Here is a 24,553-nt window from a genome sequence, read left to right as displayed (position 1 = left end):
AGTTGAGTTTTATCTCTAGAGATCACTTCTAAGAGAAATGATTATTAAATAATCAATTATTGGGGAGATCTAGGGTTTTGCCCCTTCTAGACCCTCATTTTCTATTAGGCCAAGCCAGCATCTGAAAGATACTGTTGATGATGGATGAGATTGCTCAAATCCCTGGGGTACGTGTCTTTTTTTTTTTTTTTTTTTAAGTCCAAATCCTTTAAATCCTTTATTGTCTTCTTCAGTCTTGTCTTCTTCACTTGGGGCTCAGCTGGTTTTTCTGGAGGCCTATCTCTCTCCTTAGTTCTGAGAGGCCTACCTTCTCTGGCTTCTGAATCTGCTGGACTGAATCCTGGCTGAGGCTTCTAGCTTAAATATGCTCTCTTAAAGGTGTAAATCTTGCAGAACTATAGTAAGTACTAAGTATATGTGGGGTAAATATCTTTTGATCTTTTGTGGGAAAATCTACCCAAGTAGAGAACTTTACAAATAATTTATAGTGAATTCCAGCTCTTTGTGTTCCACTCAGCCAGGTCTGAGCAATTGTCCTAGTCAGGCACAGTCTGGATAAGAGTTGTTTCTTTGTCCAAGAGTGAATGTTTAGTCATGTTCCCCAGCCTTTCTTTAGAAAAAGTGCACTTCTTATTATATTTATTCTTAAATAGTTAACTAATTAGAATTGACTGCCACCTTCAGGAATACCCAACTTCCTTTTTTTTTTTTTTTTTCCCTGAGTCTGGGGTTAAGTGACTTGCCCAGGGTCACACAGCTAGGAAGTGTTAAGTGTCTGAGATCAGATTTGAACTCGGGTCCTCCTGAATTCAGGGCTGGTGCTCTATCCACTGCGCCACCTAGCTGCCCCTGGAATACCCATCTTCCAAAGGCATAAAAGTGTTGAGTGGGTTCCATGGGATCTTTGGCATTCAAGAGTGCCACTAACTCCTTTTTATTATCTGCTTAACATGATTAATAAAATAATTACCCAGAAGCTATATCTTTCCAACCTTTTATATGTCACATTTCCCAGATTATTATGGGAATTGTATTGGAAGCAGGACTGGGGATCTGGGAAGTGTTGCCATTCCCAGAACTCTAGTTTCCCTGCTCTTCCCTGCAGTTGATCTGCAACTGGTGTTGGTAATGGTAAGAAATAGGAGACCCTTCTGCACCATGACTTCTCCACTCTGTGATGGCTACGGCATTCTTGGGCTACTGCTATTGCTAGGGCTTTTGAATGTAATGACTGGACTACAGCAAGTGAAGTCTAAAAGAAGGTGGTGGTAGTAGCTTGCAGCTTCAGCTAGATTGGCTTGCCTGCTCCCTATGTGATAGCTGTCAATTCTTGGGGATGACTCTTCTTTTAAAAAATTATTTCCCTACGTCCTGGGTGCAAGGAGCAGTGAGTATTTCTTTTCTTCCTCCTGACCCATTTCTCCCAATTACATTTTAAACTTCTTAATAAGAGTCCTTTCCCTATCCTTATTGTCCTTGCCCAGGGCCATGTACATAATCATTTAATAATTGTCGTTTAACTGAATGAGTACAACTTGCTTTTACATTTCTCACTATCCTTTGAGATGCAACTGAGGCCAAAAGAAATGATGTGAAATTTGTTCAATTAGGCAAGTAGTAAGTTGCAGAGGTGGAACTTTCCCAAGTCCAATGCCTGTACCATTTGTAGCCTAAGTACATAGAAGCAACTGAGACGTACAAGGTTTTTCAAGACTTCTTGCCATCTCTAAATCCTGTGAAATGAAAATTGCCTTGGGCAGGCAAAAAGAACCTGTTACTTGTGTGCTTCAGATTCATTACTCATGTCACTATGAGAACACCCATCCTGCATGACTCCGGAGTTGTTTATGCAGGGGATGAAATACAAATGCCGCCGAATTTCTCGGAGATGAGAGAAAACACGGGCTGGCTTCCAGAAGGTGATGAGCCTAAGTCTGAGGCCCGCTGTCTGACGCAGTTCCAGACTGGGCGGGAGAACGTGGCGTTACGCTAGTCCCTAAATTCCCGGGAGCCACAACCTCTACCCCACTCTGGACCTTTCTTTCCCAGCTCCTTTCCTTCCTTGCCCTGCCCTTCCCTAACCTCCCCTCCCCCGCTCCCTCAGGTCCGGGTCATCAGCTCCACTGGGCACTACCCTCTTCTCGGCCCTTGCGTCAGGGGGCGGGAGCACTACCGCTGCCACGTCTGGGCCGCGACGGCGCCGCTAGGAGGGAAAGCCGGAGCTGAAGCGGAAGCCGGATGCGGATTTGGCGCCTCGCAATCGGGTGAGCTGCGGTGCGGAGCCGGTGTGCGGACCGTGGTTATGCTGGAAGGGGCAAGGCCGAGTTGGGTCGGGGCTGATTCGCTGTTCGCTCGGCAAGGGTAGGTGTAGAAAGATGCCGGGTGAGTGCCCGAGAGGCGGCTTTAGGACCGTGTGGCCCCATCGCCGAGACTCTGGGCTGGGTGGAAGAACCCTTCCGAAGGGTGCGGACCTGGCTGTGAAAGCTAAGCCGAGGCTGCTCGCTCCTCCTTAGAGCCTTTGTCGAACGTTAACGATAAACTACCCCGTTCCCATTAGACTTCCAAAGACTCCAGTGGGAGCCGGGGAGAAGGAAGGGGCCCGGACCGTGGCTTGCTGACCGAGACCTGACCTGACTTCGCTGCTCATTGATGGGGCTATACTCTGTGCTCCGAAGGGCGGATATTTGTACTCTTTTCCCCTTAGTACTTGGCAGGAGGGTTAAAGTGTACTTTTCTGTGGAAAGACCTTACAAAGCCACGCTAGTCAGTTATTAACCCTGAGCTATGCAGGCTTTCTGTTTCAGACTGGGTCAACTCTGGACCACGTAGCATCTGGCCGGAGTGCCAGGGTGGTGGTGAAGGGGAAATGTGAGACCGAGTACTCTTTGTTCATTTTTATTGGCTGTTGAAACCACCCTGGAAACAATCCTGGAAACCCACCAACCAGCGCCTTTTCCCCCCCTCAAAAAGCTTCTGTCTGGAAGGAACAGCGTTTTCTAAGATATTTTAAAAAGCAAATTGTATATATTGGAATGGATATCTTATATAAAGGAATGTCTTCTCCTGTTATTTAATATTTTAATTCAATCTCTATATTTTATTAAGGAAAGCAACGAGAAAGTTTGCTCCATTTTCACAGAGGAAATCTTGAATCTTTTTCAAAACCACTTTTTCTTTTTACATTTAGTAACATCTACCCAAACTAAGAGGTCATCTGAAAATCTTTCAGATGAACATAGGCAAATCTTTTCTGCTAAGGTGTTATTTGAAGTAGAAAATATATCTTGGAAGAAAAATTACCTCTTGTCTAATTATTAGACATTTTTTCTCCTAGGTTTTTGTAATATAGAGTTAACTTGGAATAGTGTGTAGATTGCTGGGCTTGACATTCTCACATTTGGGAAATTGAAAGTCCTTTAGATATTCTAAATTCTTGTATTTGTTGGATAAATGACATGTGATTTCTAATTCTAGCTCTGCCACCAGCTAGCTGTGTGACACTGGACAAGTTATTTGACTAATGCATTGCAGTAAAAACCTAGATAAAAATTCAATATTTAAAGTTGTGGAAAACACAGTGAATATTATTTTGTAAAATATATAGTAATTAGATAATATGGCAAGACCGATAACAACAAATGTGAGACCGAATCTGGCATGAATTATAGAAGTAGATAGGAGTGTATCATAAGGTGTGTATGGATTTGAGTTAGTTTTAGCTCCAGTAACTTTAACCCTGGGGTTGTTATTGGAAAGAACACTGAACTTTTAAGTCAGATTTTATTTGCTTTGTGATCTTGGTCTGTTTCTAGGTCTGTCTAGAGTAGATTTGGATTAGAAGGTAGCCTTTGTTATTAATCTGCACCTTCCATTAACCCCTTAAAAAACAAACAAAACCTCTGAGAAATAAAGCTCTTAATACATGTCCACTTAGTCTGACAAATGTGTTTGTCCAGATTGTCTGGAATTCCAATTCCAATATATCTATTTCTGCATTTTAAGTTCATTACCTCTCTGTTGTATATTTCCTTTTTAATCCTTTGGACTTATCATTGCATTGATGATTGATTTCAGTGTGGTTTTCTGTAGAATATATAAATTGTTCTAGTTCTGTTTATTCTGCATCAGTTCATAGTGATCATTCCAGTTGCCTTTGAGACTTTCTATTTCAACATTTCTTATGACATTTTATTATATTCATGCACCACAATCTGTTTAGCTATTTTCTGGTAGAATACTTTTTAGTTTATAGTATTAGTATATTCTGAAAATAGCTGCAGCAAATATTTGTACATTTAAGTTTTTTTCCTTTTTCACTGATTGCAATCTAGACTAGTAGAAGTATAGTTGGGTCATATACATTTTACTACTTTGGACATAGAAACAATAACGAATTCCTTTCCAGAATGACTGGACCAATTCACAGTTCCACCAAGAGTGCATTAATATGTACTTTTAAGTAATTTAACTCCCTCCTCTCTCTTTCCTTTTCTTTTCTGGCCTTCATCAGTTCACCCTTCCTTAGGCAGCCTGGGGGCCTTCCCTCCCTGGTCCCTCATCATTTTCGAGTTGGACTTGGATGGGCAGTTACAAAGAAAGAAATTCCAGCTGTCAACAATTATATGAAACAATCCTGTAAATCACTAATGGAGAAATACTAATTAAAGAAATTCTGAAATTTCCACTTTGTAGTCATCAGACTGGCAAAGAAGAAAAGGACAATTCTTTATAGTAACCCAAAGCTGAGAAATAAGGGAGTAGCTGGGGCATACTAGGGAATGATTAAACAAATTATAGTATATGAATATAATGGAATTGTGCCATAAGGAATGATGAAACAATTTAAGAGAAAACTGGGAAGATTCCTATGAACTGATAGAAAGCAAAATGAACAGAACTAGATTTATTTATACAACATTATGGGGAAAAAAAATTATGAAAAGACTTCAGAACTCTCTAACCAATGGTATAATAAAACTACAAATATAAAGGAGTAAATAAAATAATTGGCATTTATATCATGATTTAAATTTTTGTAAGGTATTTTACAAATATTGTTTTGTCTTCACAACTCTTGTGAGGTAGGTACTATTATTCATTTTGCAGATAAGGAAACAAGTAGATAATGGTAAATGACTTGCTCAGGGGTCACAGTTAATGTCTAAGGTAGTATTTGAACTCAGCACTTCTTATTCCAGATCCAACACTGTCTATTATTAAATTTAGCTGAAGATGAAACATGATCCCTATTCCCTCTCATAGAGATGATAGGCTTAAAATGTCAAATGCGATATATGTTTTCATAATTAATCTGGAAATTTGTTTTATTGTATTATACATATTTGCTAGGTTTGGTTTTTTTTTTTTAATTGTTCAGTGGGGAAGGGAAAGGGGAGGAGGGGAGGTAAAACAGGCTTATAAAATGAATATATATATATAAAATTTTTAAAAGATCTACTTGTTCTTATACTGTGGCACTTAATCTTTTGGGGTAATGGTTCTCATTCTTATAGATTTTAATCAGTTCTTTATAGATCTTGTTTGTGAGGCCCTTTATCAAAGAAATTTCCTGTAAAGATCTCCCCACCTCCCTCCTATCCCCAGTTACCTGATTCCCTTCTAACTGCATTGATTTTGTTTCTGCAAAGGCTTTTTAATGTTATATAAACAAAATGTATCAATTTTATTTTGTGATCCTCATTATCCAGTGTTTGGTTCTTGTCCACAGATATGAAAAGTAATTTCTTTTTTGCTCTTCTAATTACTTTCTGATATTGCCCTTTATAAGTCATCTATTCATTTGACTTATGGTGTGAGTTGTTTATTGATCTTTATCTAATTTTTGTCAGACTACTTTTGAGTTTTCCCAGTCCTTGCTGTCAAATAGTAAGTTCTTACCCCAGTAGATGGGTTCTTTGGGATACTCAGAGACTGTTACTCTTTTTTACTACTTTTACATTTGAGATTCAGTATGGCTAGACTCTTTTGAACCACTTTTCAGGATTTTCCTTAAGATTTTTTTTTTTTTCCTGAGGCAGTTGGGATTAAGTGACTTTTACAGGGTCACACAGCTAGGAAGTGTTAAAAGTGTCTGAGGCTAGATTTGAACTTGGGTCCTCCTGACTTCAGGGCTGGTGCTCTATCCACTGTGCCACCTAGCTGTCTCTCCATAAGATCTTTAATGTTTTGTTACTCTAGTTGTCTAACTTTATAAAATAAGTCTGGTAGTTTGATTGGTGTAGCATTGCATAAATAAACATTAGGTAGTATTGTTATTTTTTATCATATTGGCTTGGCCAATACATGAGCAATTAATATTTTAAAAAAAATTTTAGGTCTGTATTTTTATAAAATATTTTTTAGTTAAATTCATATTGTTCCATTGTATGGATTGATATATTCCAAAGTATTTTATATAGTATTATTGTGAATGAAGCTTTGCCTGTTGGACCTTTAATGGAGTTGGCTTTTGTCAAATATCTTTTTTTGGATCTATTGATTCAATCATGTAGTTTTCATTATTGTTGTCATTAATATGCTCTGTTACATTCAGGGACAACTAAGTGGTATACTGGATAGAGTGCTGTGCTCCATCTTTGTCTCTCCAGGTTTAGGTATCAGGACAGGACAATATTTGTATCATAAAAAGTTCCTCTTCCTATTTTTGCAACAATTTAGATGTCAATTGTTTTTTGAATGTTTGCTAGAATTCACTTTGTAAAGTTGCCTAGTCCTAGAGTTTTTTTGTTTTTGCTTTTTGTTTTTTGCTTAGGGTGTTAATTTATGACCTTTTCAATTTTTTTCTTGAATCTAGTTATTTAAATCCATTTTCTTCTGTTTATCTGGGCATTTTACATATTTTTCATAAATATTTGTTCATTTCATTCAAGTGGTAACTTTGATGAAATGAACAAGTATTTATGAAAAACTTTTATTTTCTAGTAGCAAAATAATTTTTGATAAGTTTACTTTTATTTTTCATTTATCATGAATTCTTCTCTCCCTCCCATTTTTGACAGGATCAGTTTGGTTTTCTCTTTTTCAAAATCAGATTAGTTAATAATTAAAAAAAAAATTCTAATTTTCTCAGTTGTATTTTTAAAAGTTTGTTTTAAATTTTGTTATTTTTTGTTTTCAGAATTTTTATCTTGATGTATAGTTGAGGAAGGTTTGATTTGTTTTTCTAGGCTTTTTTTTTTTTTTTTTTTTCAGTTTCATGCTAATTAATTTGTTCATGAAAGCATGTGTTCATGAAAGCATTTAGAAATAAGAAACCACTCCTAAACAGTGCTCTTGCATGTGTACTCTATCTCTCTATCTCTCTCTTTTTCCTCTCCTTCCTTCCCCCCCATATGTACATACAAGGTAAATTAGAGGCAATCACAAAGGGAAGGCAACTAGTACATTTGAGGAGGTAACTACAGTAAAGATCTCTTGCCAGAAAGTAGGATTTGAACTGAATCTTAAAATTATGAAAGCTAAGACTCAGAGATGAAGAAACAGAGCATTCAATTTATGGGGGGCATCAAGTGCCTTGGTTTCCCATCTGTAAAATGGGGATAATAGCACCTTATAGATTTGTTGTGAGGAGATATTTGTAAAGTTCTTATGTTTGTTTCCTTCCAGTGAAAAAGCATGGAGTTGAAAGATGGAGAGCTTGGTTTTGAAGAACAGCATTTTAAAGTATAAGAAGGCTATAAAGGTAGGAAGGGTTGAGGTTGAGAAGGCCTTTAAAAGCCAAATAGGGAAGACTTTGTACTTTAGGAACATCACTTTGGAAGTTGAGTAGAAGATGAAAGGGACTGGGGATAAATTGAGAAAGAATAAATAGGCTACGAATAGGGTAGAATGGTTTTAATATATATTTTTTGGAAATACGAAGCAAAATTCTCAGCTGAGTGAGAGAAGGGAATGGGAGCCATGCCTGAGAGGTTTGAAAAAAAAAAAAATTTGCAAATGTTTGGAAAAGCCTTTGTGAAGACTGGTAGTGCAGAAGATATAATAGGCTAGCCTAGGAGCAGTAAGGGCTTAGGTGAGGAGGCTTTTCCAAATCTCTTCATCTCTCTTCAAATGCTGCATAACTTCTACACCTTGGGCTCTCATAGCTGAGGACTTTGCTTTATACTTTACTCAAAAAATTGAGGCAATTCATCTGAGAGCTCTCTTTCTCCTCTCATATTGCTCAGATGCCTTTACTTGTCTATTAGTAGAGGTAGATCTACTCCTTGCCAAGGCAAACCTCTGCCTGCACAAGTGATCTCATTTCATCCTTTCTCTTTCACTAGAGTGTCACTTTCATCATTCCTCTTGTATCTTAAATCTCTCCTGTTTTACTAGCTGCTGATAAACATGTTCATCTCTGCTCCATCATCTAAAATACATGAATAGAAGTATTCCTGCTGTTTGTCCTCTGCCTTTTCTTCTTTTGCAGCTCGACTCGAGATGAGTTTACTTCCTCTTCCCCCACTTTATTAAATATCTACAGTTGGCCTTCTAATCTCCTCATTCAACCTGAACTCATCATTTCAGTGAAACTGCTCTCAAAATTTACCAGTAATTTCTTAATAGCCAAATTTAATGATTGTTTAATTCTTATTTTTTTATTGAACTCCGTAGTTTTTGATGCTATTGTTCACCTTCTCAGTGCTCTCTTTTCTGCTTGTAACTTATCTATATATATTTGTTTACATGTGGTTTTCTGTATTAGATTATAAATTCCTTGAAGGGCAGGGACTGTTTTTTTTTTTAATCCAAACTAATTTATTGACAATTCAAAAAGTGACATATTTACAAAAAACAGCACAATTTCCAAAATAATTTAACATTTGCCATAGATTTATAAAAGTATTAATAAATATTAGGAGACCCTAACAATTATCAGCCACAAGAACATTTTCCTATGCTAATTGTCACAGTAATCCCAAAATGGAGCTAAACTTCTGCCTTCACCAAATGTTAAAATGCTAATACAGAAATACACTAAAATGAATTTACAAGATAAAAGCTGTACCAAAGAAAGTTAAATTCATGTCTAGAAGGAAAATTTTTTCACAGGTATGCTTTTAGAAATTTTAAAAATAATAATTATTTTTGATACATCAGTTAAACAATTTTAACTTACTTTAAAATTTCAGGTCTGTAAGTTTTCATGGGTTATTTCCCAAGAAAGAAGTAGTACAGTACATAAAACTGGCCTGAGTGCTAGGAAGACCCAGGTTCAAGTTTCACTTTTCACACATTCTGACTGGTGACCAAAGGTAGTCACTTAACACTTTAGGGTACATAAGGTCCACTGGAGAACAGTTGTTGATCTGCTTTGGTAGAGGGACTAGGAATTCTCTATACCAATGAAATGACAAGAGACTGTCTTTTGCTTCTTTTTGTATCACCAGGAATTAGCATAGTGCCTGTCATATAATAAGTACTTATTAAATAGTGATTTGATTGATAAGTTTGTGTAGCTAATCTCAACGTGGATGAAGTTGCAATAAAGGAGACTGAGGGACATTCAAACAAAAAGGAGATCCCCCAAGAAGCAGGCTTCAAAGGGAAATGTCAGAAGAATAAGTAGGAAACACTTATATCGCAGACAGCTTTCCAAGTTTAGCCAAGAAGGCAAGATATAGGACAATAGCTGGTGGGAATCATAGGATTTAGCAAGATTTACAAAGTATATGAAAAAACTTGACCATATTTGTAGCTAGCTGGAAAAGATAGAGATTAAATTTTGAGACTCAATAGATACTAATATGTGATGACCGTGTTAGCACCCTGGATATCTTAGAATCAGCCGGAGTCAGGATAAGCAAAAGTCCTTAGTCTTTATTCTTGCTCTTTAGCAGTAGAAGTGAAGGGAATGGCCGTGTAGGATCTCTGTGACCTCACCTCTTTGTCTTCTGCCCAGAAGTGACTCTGGCTCATCTTACTCCACCTCCTACTCCCCCCTGCAATTCTTTTTATACACCAAAAGATCAAGCCAGCACAGAATAGTGAGAAGGGCTATTTTTCCATGCATATGTTAATAGAGTATTGTCCAATAGATAATTAGCCTTAAAGTGCTCGGTTGTCTGATTCCAGTGCACCTATTCAGAGTTTCAGCCCTTTGCATTTCCTGCTTTCTTTTGTTTTAGAACACAGGTGATCATATCATCCCTAACTTCTCAGGGAGGTGAGAACTCCAAAAAGGAGGTGATCACGCCTCCCCCTCCCCCCGACTTCTTAGGAAGGAAGATGAAAAGCACCAAAGAGAAGTGAGGATTGCTATCGGGTTTCTGGGCTGAAGGATCTTATTAGAAACTGGTATGCACAAACCCATCAGCATGGGAGGTATTACACAAGCACATAGTGATAACACATAGGCTATTAGTGATGACTCTCCCCACAGCCAGTACAGGCTCAATGTGCTGTAATAAACATGAATTGTACGTGCAAGTAATGATATAATAAACAATATAAATCAACATGGTGGTGTAAAAGATTTCCAGCACTCCTAGAAGGACAGTATGTAAACAACAGTCACATATACCCCTTCTTCAGCAGCCAATAGATAGTCTAAATCCAATCTATTGTCCATTGCTTCACGTGTCAGGGAATCCAGTGATCCTCGCAAGGTTTTGAAGTCCTGCAATAGTCTTATCATTTCTCAGAAAATCCAGTGATTCCTGAGAGTTTTCAAGTCTAACAACAATCTTATCATGTCTCAGAGAATCCGATGATTTTGAGGGTTTTGAAGTCCTACAACAACCTTTTCATGTCTCAGGGATTCCAATGATTCCTGAAGATTTTGAAGTCCAACAATTTTTGATGTCCATGAGTCAAATGCCATAACTGCCTCTTTCAGTGGTGAGCACAATCAGCAATGGAACCACCTGGTGTTTCTTGGGTCTTCTCTTTCGTTTCAAGGGTCTGCTCTGACTCTCTCTGCTGCACAAAGTGAATATGGCTCGTTGGCACCCATCTGATTCCTTCTCCATCTGTGGAGATACAAGCAAACCTTCTCTCCCAAGCAATTAACTTATCTGGTCCCTTCCATTCACTACTTTCTGGGTCTCTCCACATCACCTGGCGATTATCTAAAGATAGTGGAGCTGCTCATACTGGACATTGCCCTTTTGGTGGATTATAAAACCTGTCTGCTGGAGCCAGTGCATCTCTGTCAAAAATCAAGAAATTAATAGTATAAAGAGCTAGATTTAGAAGTTCTTTAGGGTTACCTGTGGCTCCCCCTTTTGTTTTTGGAGGAGTGTCTTAATGTTTCTCCTCTCTACTATTGCCTGTCCTTGAGGATTAAAAGGTATGCCAGTGGTTTGTAAAATCTTATACTGTGCAGAAAAGTGTGCAAAATGTTTGGAAGTACATACAGATCCATTGTCTGTTTTTATTACTTGTGGCACAACCATAATTGCAAATGCTTGTATAAGGAATTCAGTGACCACTTGGGCTGTCTCTTTTGCTGCTGGTATTGCAAAAGTGAATCCTTTCTACCACAACATGGATAAAAGAGAGACAACCAAAAGATTTATAATGGTTCACATCCATTTGCCAAATTTCATTAGGTCTCAAACCATAAGGGTTCTTCCATGGAGGGAGTGTAGGAGTGTGGAAAGGAAGGCAAGTTGTACAGGCTTTTACTATGCTCCTAGCTTCCTCTCTTATTATTCCAAATTGTAAATGTAAAGCTCAAGCAGCCTGATGATATTTAGAATGAGATTCTTGGGCTTCCTGAAATAAAGGAGTATTGGCCAACATGGTTAGAATTAGAAGGCTATCTGCCTTTGAATTGCCATCAAAAATAGGATCTGGAAGTCCAGTATGAGAGTGGACAATCAAGATATAAGTCTTACCTCGTGCTTTCTCACTTGCTCTTGAAGTTCCTTAAAGAGCTGATATATATTAGAGGTTACAAATTTTATTTGGGCTGTGGCAATTCTTTGTACCACGCCTACTGAAAAGGCCGAATCAGATATTATATTTATATCTCCTGGATAATAAAGAGCTAGAATGGTTGCATACAATTCATTTCTGCTGAGTGGACTGAAAAAGAGTTCTGATTACTACTCTCTTTATAGTTAAGTCACAGGAGTATACAGCACAAATATTATATTGGGATGCATCTGTAAAGATTAAGAGGAAGTTTAGAAACCTTTTCTTCCAAGAATCCATCGTCAATTATGTAATAGTCTTTGAATTTTTTCTGGAGCTATGTGCAATTTGTCGTTCCTTAGTGTTTCCATGGTCTTTTGTAGACATGCTTCTAACATTTGTTCCTCAGGTGCACATCCTGATATATCATCCATGTAATGGAATAACATTACTTTTGGAAATGCTTTTCTTACTGGAGTAAGAGCAGCAGCAACATACATTTGACACATAGTAAGGCTGTTTTTCATTCCCTGTGGCAAAACTGTCCATTCATATCTTTTATAAGGCTCAGCTAAAGTTAACGCTGGGCACTGGAAAGGCCAATCTTTTTATATCCTCTTTATCTACAGGGATAGAATAGAAACAATCTTTAATATCTATAATCCAAAGAGGCCATTTTCGAGGCAATTGAGTAGGAGATAGAAGGCCAGGCTGAAGAGTTCCCATAGTTTCCATCTGTTCATTTACCTTTCTTAAATCAGTCAACATCCTCCATTTTCCAGAGGAATTCCAAGCACTTAGAGAAAGTTTTAAGTATCCTAGGTCAGGTTGCTCCTGTACTATTTAATAAGGCCTGAATTTTATTACTACCTAAGGGCCACTGTTCTATCCACACTGGTGTATCAGTTTTCCATTGGATAGGAACAGATGAAAGTGTTGGCAGGCCCTTCAACAGCAGCTTTGCCTAAAAAACTAAAGTACTCATTCTTAATCCTAATTATTGTAACAGGGTTTCTTCCCCACAGATTGATGGGGATTTTTTCAACCATAAAAGGAGTAAAAACTCCTGTTTCACCACTCTTCTTTCACCATCAAATATCCATCTCAAAAGGGTAGCACTTAACTTCAGCTGCTATTGATCCTCCTACACCAGATATGTAGGTGTCTGCCTTAATCTTTGGCCAGTGACTGGGCCAGTTGTCACCTCTGACTGTATGATCTGCACCTGTATCTACCAATCCTTTAAATGGTATTCCATTTATATACATAGTAAGCATAGGTCAATCAGCTGTCACAGCTGCTGTCCAATATATTCCTGGATTTTGTTCATTGGAGTCAGAATCTGGGCGACTATGACAAGATTGCCTATTAGGAGTCTGTATCAGTAAACCTGATGCCTCTACTTCCCCTGGTTGATAAGTCACACATTGTCTACCTGTGTTAGTGACTGGGATATTAATCTACACATTCCCCAGTTTCCACATCAGTGTATGGATGGACATTGTTTTGTAAGTACTCTAAGGAAGTGAAATGGTCAAGCCTACTGTGCCTGGAGGCAAGGGATCTATAAGCTGGAGAGGAAGAGATTTCACCTCTCCAGGGGGTATCTCAGTTGTCCCAGCTGCATATTCTCCTCAATTGTAATCCCTTTCTCCCATCAGATTGCTTCCTGGCTTATTGGCCATGTCTGGGTACTGAACTTCTGGGCACTCTCTGGATGTAACATTGGCTGCCATCATGTCCCAAGTATTTTTCTTCTTGGGCCCTGGGTCTAGGCCTCTCATCCTGTTTCCCTGAATCAGTCTACATTCTGATGCCCAATGGAAACCTCTGTTGCATTTTGGACATGGGGTATTAGGTCTTGTTCTCCCACCCTGTTTTCTCACTCTGTCTCTATGCTAACATTGAGCTTTCAGATGCTCTACTTTACCACATTGAAAGCATTGATGAGTCTCTCTGGAAATCCCTTGCCAAAAGGGACCCTGTCTTCCCATGTTCGGATCTTGGGATGTCTGCGTCATAGCCTGGCAATAAAAGGCATTTGTTCCCACTGTGGCACAGTGTCTTATAATCTTCTCTAAAGGAGCATCCTTGCGTAGTCCTAGTATAATTCTTCTACAAACCTCTTTAGCAAGTTGCCTTGTAATTTCTGTTACTGCATTTTCTCCATTAGTCCATATGACAGCTGTCTGCAAATGTTTCACAGAATCAGCAAAGGGTTCATTTGGCTGTTGTGCAATTTTTGTGAAGGCCTCACCCTTGTCGTTTTTACTGGGGAGAAAAGCCCATGCTTTGATAGCAGCAGCAGCAATTTTCTCATATGCTGCTATGGGGTAATTAATCTGTACTGAAATGTCTGCATAAGAACCTACACCTGTTAGTTGGTCATAGGTGATTGGAGGATTAATTGCAATATGACTATTTTGTTGGACTTATATCCTACAGAACTCACTATATTCAGAAAGCCACAACAAGTTTTGTCCAGGTTCTAAGCATGTCCTTGTTATAGATTTCCAGTCCCTACGAGTTAAGACTTCATAAGCCAAATTCTGTAATAACATCTTAATATAAGATGATGTAGCCTCATAAAGAGTGTAAGCCTTTTTCAGGTCTTTGTATCTTCTACTTTCTTGGCCTAAAGAGTTAAACTGTTGAATTACCAGGTACATACCAATTTTCAAATCAGCTAAATCCTGCCCTTCTTCTGTAGCTTTACTAGTGCCTTTTACAATCTTGATAGGAGGAGGTGATTGCTGGGGGGGAGATGCTGGTGGTATCACTGCCCTTCCTTCCCACTACCACTCCCTCCATTCAGGAAGGTGAAGTTAATGGGGGCATGTCAAGAACCAGTTCTGGTTTAGGCAGAGTTGAAGCTGCCAGGTCAAAGTGAGAATCACCACACCCTTCATGCTCACTTAAGTCACATGCCCTCTAGTGATATTGCTAAAATTATTAGATTATTAGAATAATATTAGATTATTCCGTTCTTCCTCTTGTTCCTCACACTTCCTCATCTGTCTGTTCTTAAAATTTTTTTTCTATAACTTGCAGGATTTTTTAAGGCCAATTGTATTACATTGTATATATAGAATGTTTGCTTGGAAATTGAATCAAAACCATTATCATTATGATATTCACATAGTTGATCTCCTACTAGTTTCCAGTTATCTGCCCCTATATCTAATTCATTGAAGAACCAAGGAGACATACGTTCCAATGTATGCACGAATCCATCAATCTACTCCCAAGTCATAATTAAACCCTGTCTCTTTATCAGTCTGAGTATGCTTCCTGTAGATCTCCTTTGGGGTGGGGTTGGAGGGGGTGGGAGTAGGAGAGAATCTTTTCCTAATATCTGCCCCATTTCAGCTAGAAAAGATTACTAGTTTAGCCTTTAACAAAGTAAGTCCCCTGTTTGTCTATTAAAATACTTACCCTATTTCCTGGGACTTCTTCAGTGAAATCAGGGTTCTTAGTCCTGCGTTGGGCACCGAATGTGATGACCGGGTTAGCACTCTGGATACCTTAGAATCAGCCAGAATCAGGATAAGCAAAAGTCCTTAGTTTTTATTCTTGGTCTTTAGCAGTAGAAATGAAGAGAATGGCCGTGTAGGATCTCTGAGACCTCACCTCTTCGTCTTCTGCTCAGAAGTGACTCTGGCTAGTCTTACTCTACCCCTTATTCCCTCCTACAACTCTCTGTGTACACCAAAGAATTGGGACAGCAGAGGGTAATAGGAAAGGCCATTTTCCAAGCACATTCCCATAGAGTATTGTCCAATCGGCAACCAGCCCCAAGTGCTTGGTTGTCCAACCTCAGTGCATTAACTCAAGAGTTTCAGCTCTTTACACTAATAATGTATTCAAAGGGGATTGAGAGAAGATATGGAGGGGCTGACCTTAAAAGACTGACATCAAAGACTAGAATAAAGGAGAGGAACTAGTAGGACATCATCAGAGGGATTGAAAGAAAAGGAAAGATCTTAGCAAGTAGCCTCAATTTTCTTTTTTGTTAAGATAGGAAGATCCTCAGAAGAGAGGAATATGCATAGAGAGTGGGATAAGAGGATTGAAAATAGAAGAAAAAGGTTGAAAACAGCTGTTGTTGGATAAAGATCAATTAAGGAGGAGTGTGATAGGATTGCTTTGTAATGGCAGCCCATTTGAGATTACCATAAATTTATGGAATACTAATTCCTGGTCACTATGATTTCACTATTTCTTCATTTTCTATTTATCACTTTGTGAGGAAAAGCAAAGAAGAAAGATGGTATAACCCAAGTTTGGAGTTTGGCAAGGCATGATTGGTGCAAAAAAACAGGGATTTGATTCAAGAGAAGAGAAAAATGTAGAATTGAATTGATTCATTGAAGATTGATTGAGAGGGCAGAAAGTAGTACTGGGATAGTACTGATAGTGAGATTGGGTAGAGGTTGGGGCTAGGGGGTTGTTTGTTTTCTCAATACATTGATATCTGAATATGAAAGAGACTTGGAAATTTTATAAACCAACTCATGAGTAGATCTTGTCTTTAGATATTTGTAACCTCAACACATTTCTTCTACATAAAACTAATAACAAAATCATTACAGTATAGTTGATATTATCGGAGTTGGAGTCAGGAAAACCTAGACTCTTATTCCTCTTCAGATATTAACTGTAAAACCTTGAGCAAGTTACTTCACCTTTCTTTGTTAATTGTATAATTGAGATATCTAAAGGTTTGTTGTGATATGTTACAGGTTTGTTATGGGAATCAGATGAAATAATGTGTGTAAAATACTTTTGTTAACTCTAATATAAATGTGATATGTAATTTCAAAGGTTTTATGGGTATATGTGGTGGCATGTAGGATTGAGAAACCAAAATTACTCAACTACCTTCATACCTCTTAAAAATTGAAAAAAAATTTTCTGAAATAAAAGTTCTTTATATAAATTATTTCAATTTCAGCCTTCATTGCAATCATGAAACCTGATGAAACACCTATGTTTGACCCAAGTCTATTGAAAGAGGTGGACTGGAGCCAGAATACTGCAACATTTTCTCCAGCCATTTCCCCAACACACCCAGGAGATGGTTTGGTTTTGAGGCCTCTTTGTACTGCAGATCTAAACAGAGGTAGTGATTATTTTCCCATTTGTTAAGCATGAATTGATTACTCATCTGTGCTAATGAAAGCCAATTAGCATTGATAAAGATAAGATTTAAGGTAATTAAATTTAGGCTAGTTTATTTATGATGTATTTTTGCAACTGCATTTAAAAATGCATGTTGAAATACCATGTTCAGCATTAAATAAATTAGATGCATAATGAAAATAATTTAGGAGAAATGGTAGAGATCCACCCTTTCTCCTCACCCACTGTCCTCCAAATTTCCTTTTTATTTATTTATTTGTTTATTTTAACATATTTTGCTATATGGATCTTGGTGGGAGAGAAAAATCAGAATAAACGGGAAAAATCATGGGAGACAAAAATAGAAAAAAAAAAAAAAAAGAAATGAACATAGCATGTATTAATTTACATTCAGCCTCTTCAGTGCTTTTTAAGGATACAGATACCTTTTTCTGTTCCAAAGTCTATTGGGATTGCTTTTGGATCACTGAACCACTGAGAAGAACCAAGTCTTTCAGTTGATCATTGTACATTCTTGCTGTTATTGTGTACAAAGTTATTTCTGGTTCTGCTTGTTTCATTCCGCATCAGTTCATGTAAATCTTTCTGGACCTTTCTAAAATTAGCTCGTTCATCACTTTTTTATAGAATAATAATATTCCATTACCTTCATATGCCACAACTTGTTCAGCCATTCCCCAATCGATGGGTATCTATTCATTTTCCACAAATTTCCTTTCTGCCAGTAGAAATACCACTTTACTTTTTGCTACTGTCTTTCCTTGAAAGAGCTTATTTTTTTGCTTTGATTTAAAAAGAAACACAGATCTCTTTTCAGACCATAAGAAATTACTAAATAGATAAGATCTTCTTTCAGTTTTTTCTCCATTAATATTTTTTTCAGATAATCCACACTGGAAAAATCTTATTATAAAATGAAATTGATTATGTACAAATTATTTTCATTTATCAAATTGAGCAAACTAAAATATCTTAAGTCGAGCAAAATGGTTGTCATGAACCTTGAAGTTCCAACTTAAAGCTGAAGAATATGATTTTTTTGATGAGATCTATTACTGTGACTACAAAAATTTAAGAGATTTTTGTCCATTGAGAAAAAGCAATGTTTTTAAAGTTTTTTAGTTTTGGATATATTGCAGTAAATTCTGGATTAAAAAACCCATGTATTGTGATTATGAATGCAATCCATTTATATTTCTGATATTAAAAAAAAATATTGTCATTTGGGAGAGATATGGAGGGTTTTGTTTTTTTTTTTTGCTGGGGAGGAGGGAAGTTGGTGAGTAGTGATTATATGTAAAAATATAGACATAGGTTTTAGTTTTTTTCAGAATGCAAATATTCCAAAATGTACTTTTGCTTAAAAAAATTAATGTTATTTTATATGATATATTTTCTGAACCAGGATTTTTTAAGGTACTTGGTCAGCTGACAGAAACTGGAGTGGTCAGCCCTGAGCAATTTATGAGTGAGTACATATCTGTCTTGTTATTTGAAAAGGAATAAAGAGAAGAAATGTTTGTGTGTGTGTGATCTTTGGTTCTGGCCCAATGTATGTCTTCATTTGGCAAAACTGGGAAGATATAAATAGAAAAATTGGTTAAGTATTTATTTTACGTGGCTTGAAATTTAACAAAGATTATTCATCTACCTTTATCCTTTTGTCTTTTGGATTGGTGCAATTCTTACCTGGATTTGGGAAATTTCTCATGTTGTACTAGCATAGGTTTCATTGAACGTGCATATTGTCTTATCAAAAATCAAGAGGTCCTTTGTTTTAAAACATTTTTTAAAAATTATAACCATTTGAGACTAATTTATAGTATAATAACTTATCTCAATAGTTTGTTCATTTTTCATAATTTTTTTCTCTATTCAGATTTGAAAAAAATGGCAAAATAGCAGATTTAATTGTTCTATGACCTACAAAAGTTATACATCTACCATATAAGGATGTTTTTTGTTTTTCCTACAGGATCATTTGAGCATATGAGGAAATCAGGGGATTATTATGTTACAGTTGTGGAAGATGTCAATATAGGGCAGATTGTTGCTACAGCTACTCTGATAATAGAACATAAATTTATCCATTCGTGTGCAAAGGTATGCTTCTCTTATTCCAGCCTGTGAGAATAGACTTGATATTTTTTGGCAAAATAGGACAGATGGATTTAAATATTAGTGTTTAAAACAACTATAGAAGAGCAGTGAACTTGAGACCTGATTTCAGATCTTGATTGTGGCAATTGTTAGTCTTGTGATTCCAGGCAATTCATTTAACCTACTTGAGTTAGCTTCCTTTAGCTTTAAATAGGAATAATACTTAGTTATTTAGGTTTTTGTTTTAAAAGTTCTTTGTCAATTTTAAGTGCTGTAACTATAATTATTAATAGTCTCCATGAAATGTATCTTTTTTCAATGACTTTTGCTGTAAAATTAGAAATCTGTTCCTCTGGAAAAATTTTTAGTCCCTAAATATATTTAACAACAATTAAAGTTGGTCTTGGTGTATGTTGATAAATACAAAGAAACAGCAAGCATGGACCAAAATCAGCTAAGTCCTGATTGGACTTAAAAAATTGCAGAACTGGGAAAAGGAAAAAAATCAAATCACAAGCATGAAGCAAGTATTGTAATACTCGTAGGGAACTATTGCTATATTTGTTGCTATCTTTAAAGGTAACAATAAAAAACCTTGACAATTTTAAAAAGCATTGGATTGATGGTTCCGAGCTTAAGTAAATTGCACCTGAATTCAAGAGCAGTAATGGGAACAAGATAGTACACTTAAGCTGACAGCATGTGGCTGTGGGGTTCTGTGTGAGTACCAATAGGGAAGAGTTTTTACTAAGGTAAAATTATGATTAATTGCTTTTTAAAAAGATAAATTGGGGGCAGCTAGGTGGCGCAGTGGATAGAGCACCAGCCCTGAATTCAGGAGGACCCAAGTTCAAATTTGGTCTCAGACACTTAACACTTCCTAGCTGTGTGACCCTGGGCAAGTCAATCCCAGCCTCAGGAAAAAAAAAAAAAAGATGAATTGGTGCTAGACAATGTCTCTTTCTATGCTTATAAAAAATCATTTAGGCTCAGAAAGGTTATGCAATTTGCCTAAGGTCACACATGTCATAAGTAGTACAGGTGGGATTTGAACACAGGTTCTTTGATTCCAAATCCAGTGTCTTCTCCAAAACACTATACTGCCCCTCAGGAATGTCATAGAGACAAAAGAATATAAAACTGTATTCTGGTAGTGATGCCATACAAGCTTATAAATGATATACATTTCTCTTCATCTGACTACTTACCAAAATGTTGTGCGAGTAATAATTTATCAAATAAAATGTTCCTTTAAAATATTTTTACAGAGAGGAAGAGTAGAAGATGTTGTTGTGAGTGATGAATGTAGAGGGAAGCAACTGGGAAAACTGTAAGTATTTTGCTACAGAAACAGTATCTACTTTGGGTAGATTAGATGATCTTCATATCTGATGAGTTAAATTCTTCTCAAGACCGAGTTAGAGAGGGAGACCTAGGTGACACAGTCGATAAAATGCCCGCCCTGAATTCAAATATGGCTTCAGATATTTAGTAACTGTGTGATCTTGAGCAAGCCTCATCTGTAAAATGATCTGGAAAAAAATGGTGCATCATTCCATTATCCTACTAAGAAAACCCAAAATGGGGTCATGAAGAGTTGGATACCATTGAAAAGTGACTCAACATAAAAAGACCTAAATTTGAAAATTCTTACATTTTATTGTTTACTTTTTGGTAGCAACTTCTAAAGATATGAGTGACAATTTTTTTTTTTAAATTATATATATATATATATATATATATATATATATATATATATATATATATATATATATATATATATATATTTTATAATATTATCCCTTGTATTCATTTTTCCAAATTACCCCCCCTCCCTCTATTCCCTCCCCCCGACGACAGGCAATGCCATACATTTTACATGTGTTACAATATAGTCTAGGTACAATACATGTGTGTGAATATCATGAGTGACAATTTTTAGCTAATACTTGGAAAACATCGTAATGTCACTCCATGTTATTGGAATCCTGGAAAGGCCTGGGATTCACCATGCTACCAGTTGTCACTAAGGTACAGTGGAAAGGGGTTTGGATTCAAATCCTAACTCTGCTTTTGGCTACTTGTATGACATTGCCAGTTCAGGAACACACTCTGAGTCCCAATTCTGTAAAATGAGGAAATTGAACTAGAAAGCTTTTAAGATTCCTTTCAGCTTTAAATCTGTGATTTAAGTATGTGAGACTCCTATGTTATCAACTTTAGATTTAGAACAACTTAATCACAAACATTCTTAATAACCCATTATGGATTTACCATATCATATTTAAGTAATTAAGAGGGATAGAAGCTCACAAGGAAAAGACACTATCAAGAGAAATGAGGCAGAGAAATTGTTGCCTGAAGAAAATGGAGACATTAAAGAAACTTATTTAAAAACAGATTTAAACATTTTTTTAATTGATGACTTTTAAAATTGTATTAATTCCCCAATATAGAACTACATATATATATATATATATATATATATATATATATATATATAGGGGTTATACTTCTTTTATAACAGATTTTAATTTAATTTGTTTCCTGAGGCTGGGGTTAAGTGACTTGCCCAGGGTCACACAGCTAGGAAGTGTTAAGTGTCTGAGACCAGATTTGAACTCAGGTCCCCCTGAATTCAGGGCTGATGCTCTATCCACTGCACCAACTAGTTGCCCCCTATATAACAGATTTTTAAAGGAAGACTAAAGAGGAATACCTTAATTTAAATTTTTAAGAGGTATACACAATATGAATACAAAACCACTGGACCCATCCATCATATCAGGAGTACTTTAATTCTGGGATGGTTAGAAACACTACCAACAAAAGTATGCTTAGATACATTGAAATAAGCATTTATTTAATTTATTTAGTCAGTCTTCATTTGTGGTTTTCTTGGCAGAGATATCGAAGTGGTTTGTCATTTCCTCTTCTAGATGAGAAAACTGAGGCAAACAGTGACTTGCGCAGGATCTGAAACTAATCTTCCTAAATTAAAATCTAACCTTAGTGAGAAGATTTACTGACTCATAATACCACCAGCTTACCTTGAGTATGGGAAGTGAGGAGTTAACCCAAGTCCAAACTATTGTTTCACTATTTTTTTTTAAAAGCTAACTAGAATTTTACTCGCCTCAGATTCTAATTATAGGTTTGTTTTTTTAAAATCAGTTTTTAAACTAGTTTTTTAATAGTTCAAGGATAAATATTTTGGTTTGTGGTTCATGTTAATTTGACTAAAAAAATATTTAAAAAAATATATATATGCTCAGTTAAACTACAAAAGTAATATGTTTAAAAACATAACTTTAAGTCTACAGAATTGTTTCAGTAGAATTAGGAACATGCACACACACACACACACACACACACACACACACACACACACCCCTACCTCTTTCTAAAATGAACTTCTTAACAACATTGCTAAAAATTTTTGGTTTATTTTTGGGAAATTTAAAAATAATCTTGTATTTCTTTGCATATGCAATAGAAATGACACCTAAAAATCTTGCCATTGTAAAAGTAGTGATTTAATTATTTCACATATGAACTTTAATCACATTTTATATTTTAATTTGGGGAAAGCTGCTATGAAAGCAAAAGGATTTAACTCATTTAAAAACTGCATGCTAATAAAGAGCTGCCATCAAGAATTTATTTGTCTTTCAAAAAGATGTTCAAAATTACCTGTTCTTATACTTTATTCTTCTTTTTCAGGTTATTGTCAACTCTTACTCTGTTAAGTAAAAAACTGAACTGTTACAAAATTACCCTTGAATGTCTTCCACAAAATGTTGGTTTTTATAAAAAGTTTGGGTATAATGTATCTGAAGAAAACTACATGTACTACAGGTTTCTAAAGTAGTGATAGCAAGAATCATTTTTAGAATGAAAGCAAGGAAATTTTTTGCAACTAGATTATTTTAGAAAAATCAAAGTATTTTATTGCTACAAAACCAGTGACACCTCTTCCCCCCCTGCCCCATAAAATACTGGACAAAAATTTTATTCTACAAGTTTGGCATATTTACTAGAAGATTAAATTGGATTGGTAGAGCATGCTGTGATATTGGACCACAAATGAATTGTTATGAAGGAGATGACTTTTAACCAAAGGAATATATTTTTAAATTGAAAATTTTCCTGTATTTTTCTAAAGTTGGGTTTTATTTCTTTGTAGTTGAAATATATTTACTATCTTCTTATTCAAAAAATACCGATTGTATAAGAAAATATCCTGTAGTGTACAAAAGTTATTAGATAATTAGTTTCCTCAGTTATTAACAAAAGCTTATACTGACATGGATTTAATTGCAGGATGATTTCTTGAACACAGAACTTGGCAAATATCAGATAAAACATTCCACTAAACTATTTGTTTGATTTAAACCTATTGAACATATTGGGGAGAGGAGAAATGATGAGATTCAAAGTAAGAAGTTAGCTGTGAAATACAATGTAGCTAATTTTATTTTACCATGTCAGTACAATTTGATTTCCACAGAATCGAGACATCTGCATCTATGTTTATCTGATATAGGAAGTAATCTTTGTTTCCCTCGAACCTGGAAAAACAAATCTATCTCATAGCTTTTCATTGATACCAAACATGATTTCAGCTATCCTTTTTGATGAACATTTTATGAGAAAATCTTTTGTTTCATTCATAAAATTTGATGGGGATTTTTTCAGTGATAACAAGCACTTTTGGTTAGATGCTATTTTCTGATTTTTTTTTTAAGTATCAAAAACCTAAAATTACTATTCACATGAATAGTGTATACACTCTGATAGAACTGTAAAAATTTTCATGTGTTTCCTTCTCATTTCTTGAACTTCTAGGTCCTCAGATAATAGCCAGTGTTATTTAGGTATTAGCTATTTGCAAATTAATTAAAGATCATCTTTATTCTTCATATGCTATTATTGTATTTGTTTTGCTTCTCTTTATATGATTCATATCTCTAGACCTATGATCCAATAAGATCCTTGGGCAATGATCCAAGAGAATCTAAATTCTAAGATTTAGGAGGATATTTAAGCTAGTATTTATTTAGATAGTATTAGCTGCTGTATGTCATAGAAGGCTACACTTCTACAAAATGTATAGAACAGTGGTCTTCAAACTTTTTAAATAGGGAGCCAGTTCACTGCCCCTCAGACTGTTGGAGGGCCGGACTATAGTGAAAACAAAAACTCACACTCATGGCAAATTAACCTGGCCCACGGGCTGTATGTAGTTTGAGAACCCCAGGTATATATAGAAGTTGCAGGGGGACCAATTCCCACTTTACAGTCATCAAAAGGAAAATGGAATGCCTGAAGTGCATTCTTGTTTAGGTATTGTTGGACTAGACTGTGACATAATTCCACTCTCCATAACCATTTGTTTAAAACAAACAAACAAACAAACATCAAAGTGGTCATTAGAATATATATTACA

General features: G+C 36.1%; 1 protein-coding gene across 3 annotated transcripts; it reads left to right on the top strand.

Annotated features, from left to right (window-relative positions):
• The first annotated feature begins 2,027 nt into the window (after window positions 1-2,027).
• GNPNAT1 (glucosamine-phosphate N-acetyltransferase 1) lies at window positions 2,028-24,026 on the top strand. Of its 3 annotated transcripts, none has more exons than XM_074290558.1 (6): window positions 2,028-2,264; window positions 16,817-16,984; window positions 18,410-18,472; window positions 18,980-19,107; window positions 20,373-20,434; window positions 22,828-24,026. In XM_074290558.1, exons 2-6 carry the CDS (start codon window positions 16,831-16,833, stop codon window positions 22,973-22,975), a joined length of 555 nt encoding a protein of 184 aa, XP_074146659.1. In that variant the 5' UTR covers window positions 2,028-2,264; window positions 16,817-16,830; the 3' UTR covers window positions 22,976-24,026. The 3 variants fall into 3 exon arrangements, with proteins under 3 accessions (XP_074146659.1, XP_074146657.1, XP_074146658.1); XM_074290556.1 differs by having other exon boundaries at window positions 2,177-2,361; XM_074290557.1 differs by lacking the exon at window positions 2,028-2,264 and adding an exon at window positions 7,626-7,702.
• The last annotated feature ends 527 nt before the right edge of the window (window positions 24,027-24,553 follow it).

The sequence above is a fragment of the Sminthopsis crassicaudata genome, chromosome 2 (genome assembly GCF_048593235.1).
Source record: "Sminthopsis crassicaudata isolate SCR6 chromosome 2, ASM4859323v1, whole genome shotgun sequence".
Classification (NCBI taxonomy): Eukaryota; Metazoa; Chordata; class Mammalia; order Dasyuromorphia; family Dasyuridae; genus Sminthopsis; species Sminthopsis crassicaudata.
This window is presented reverse-complemented; position numbering and strand designations above follow the sequence as displayed.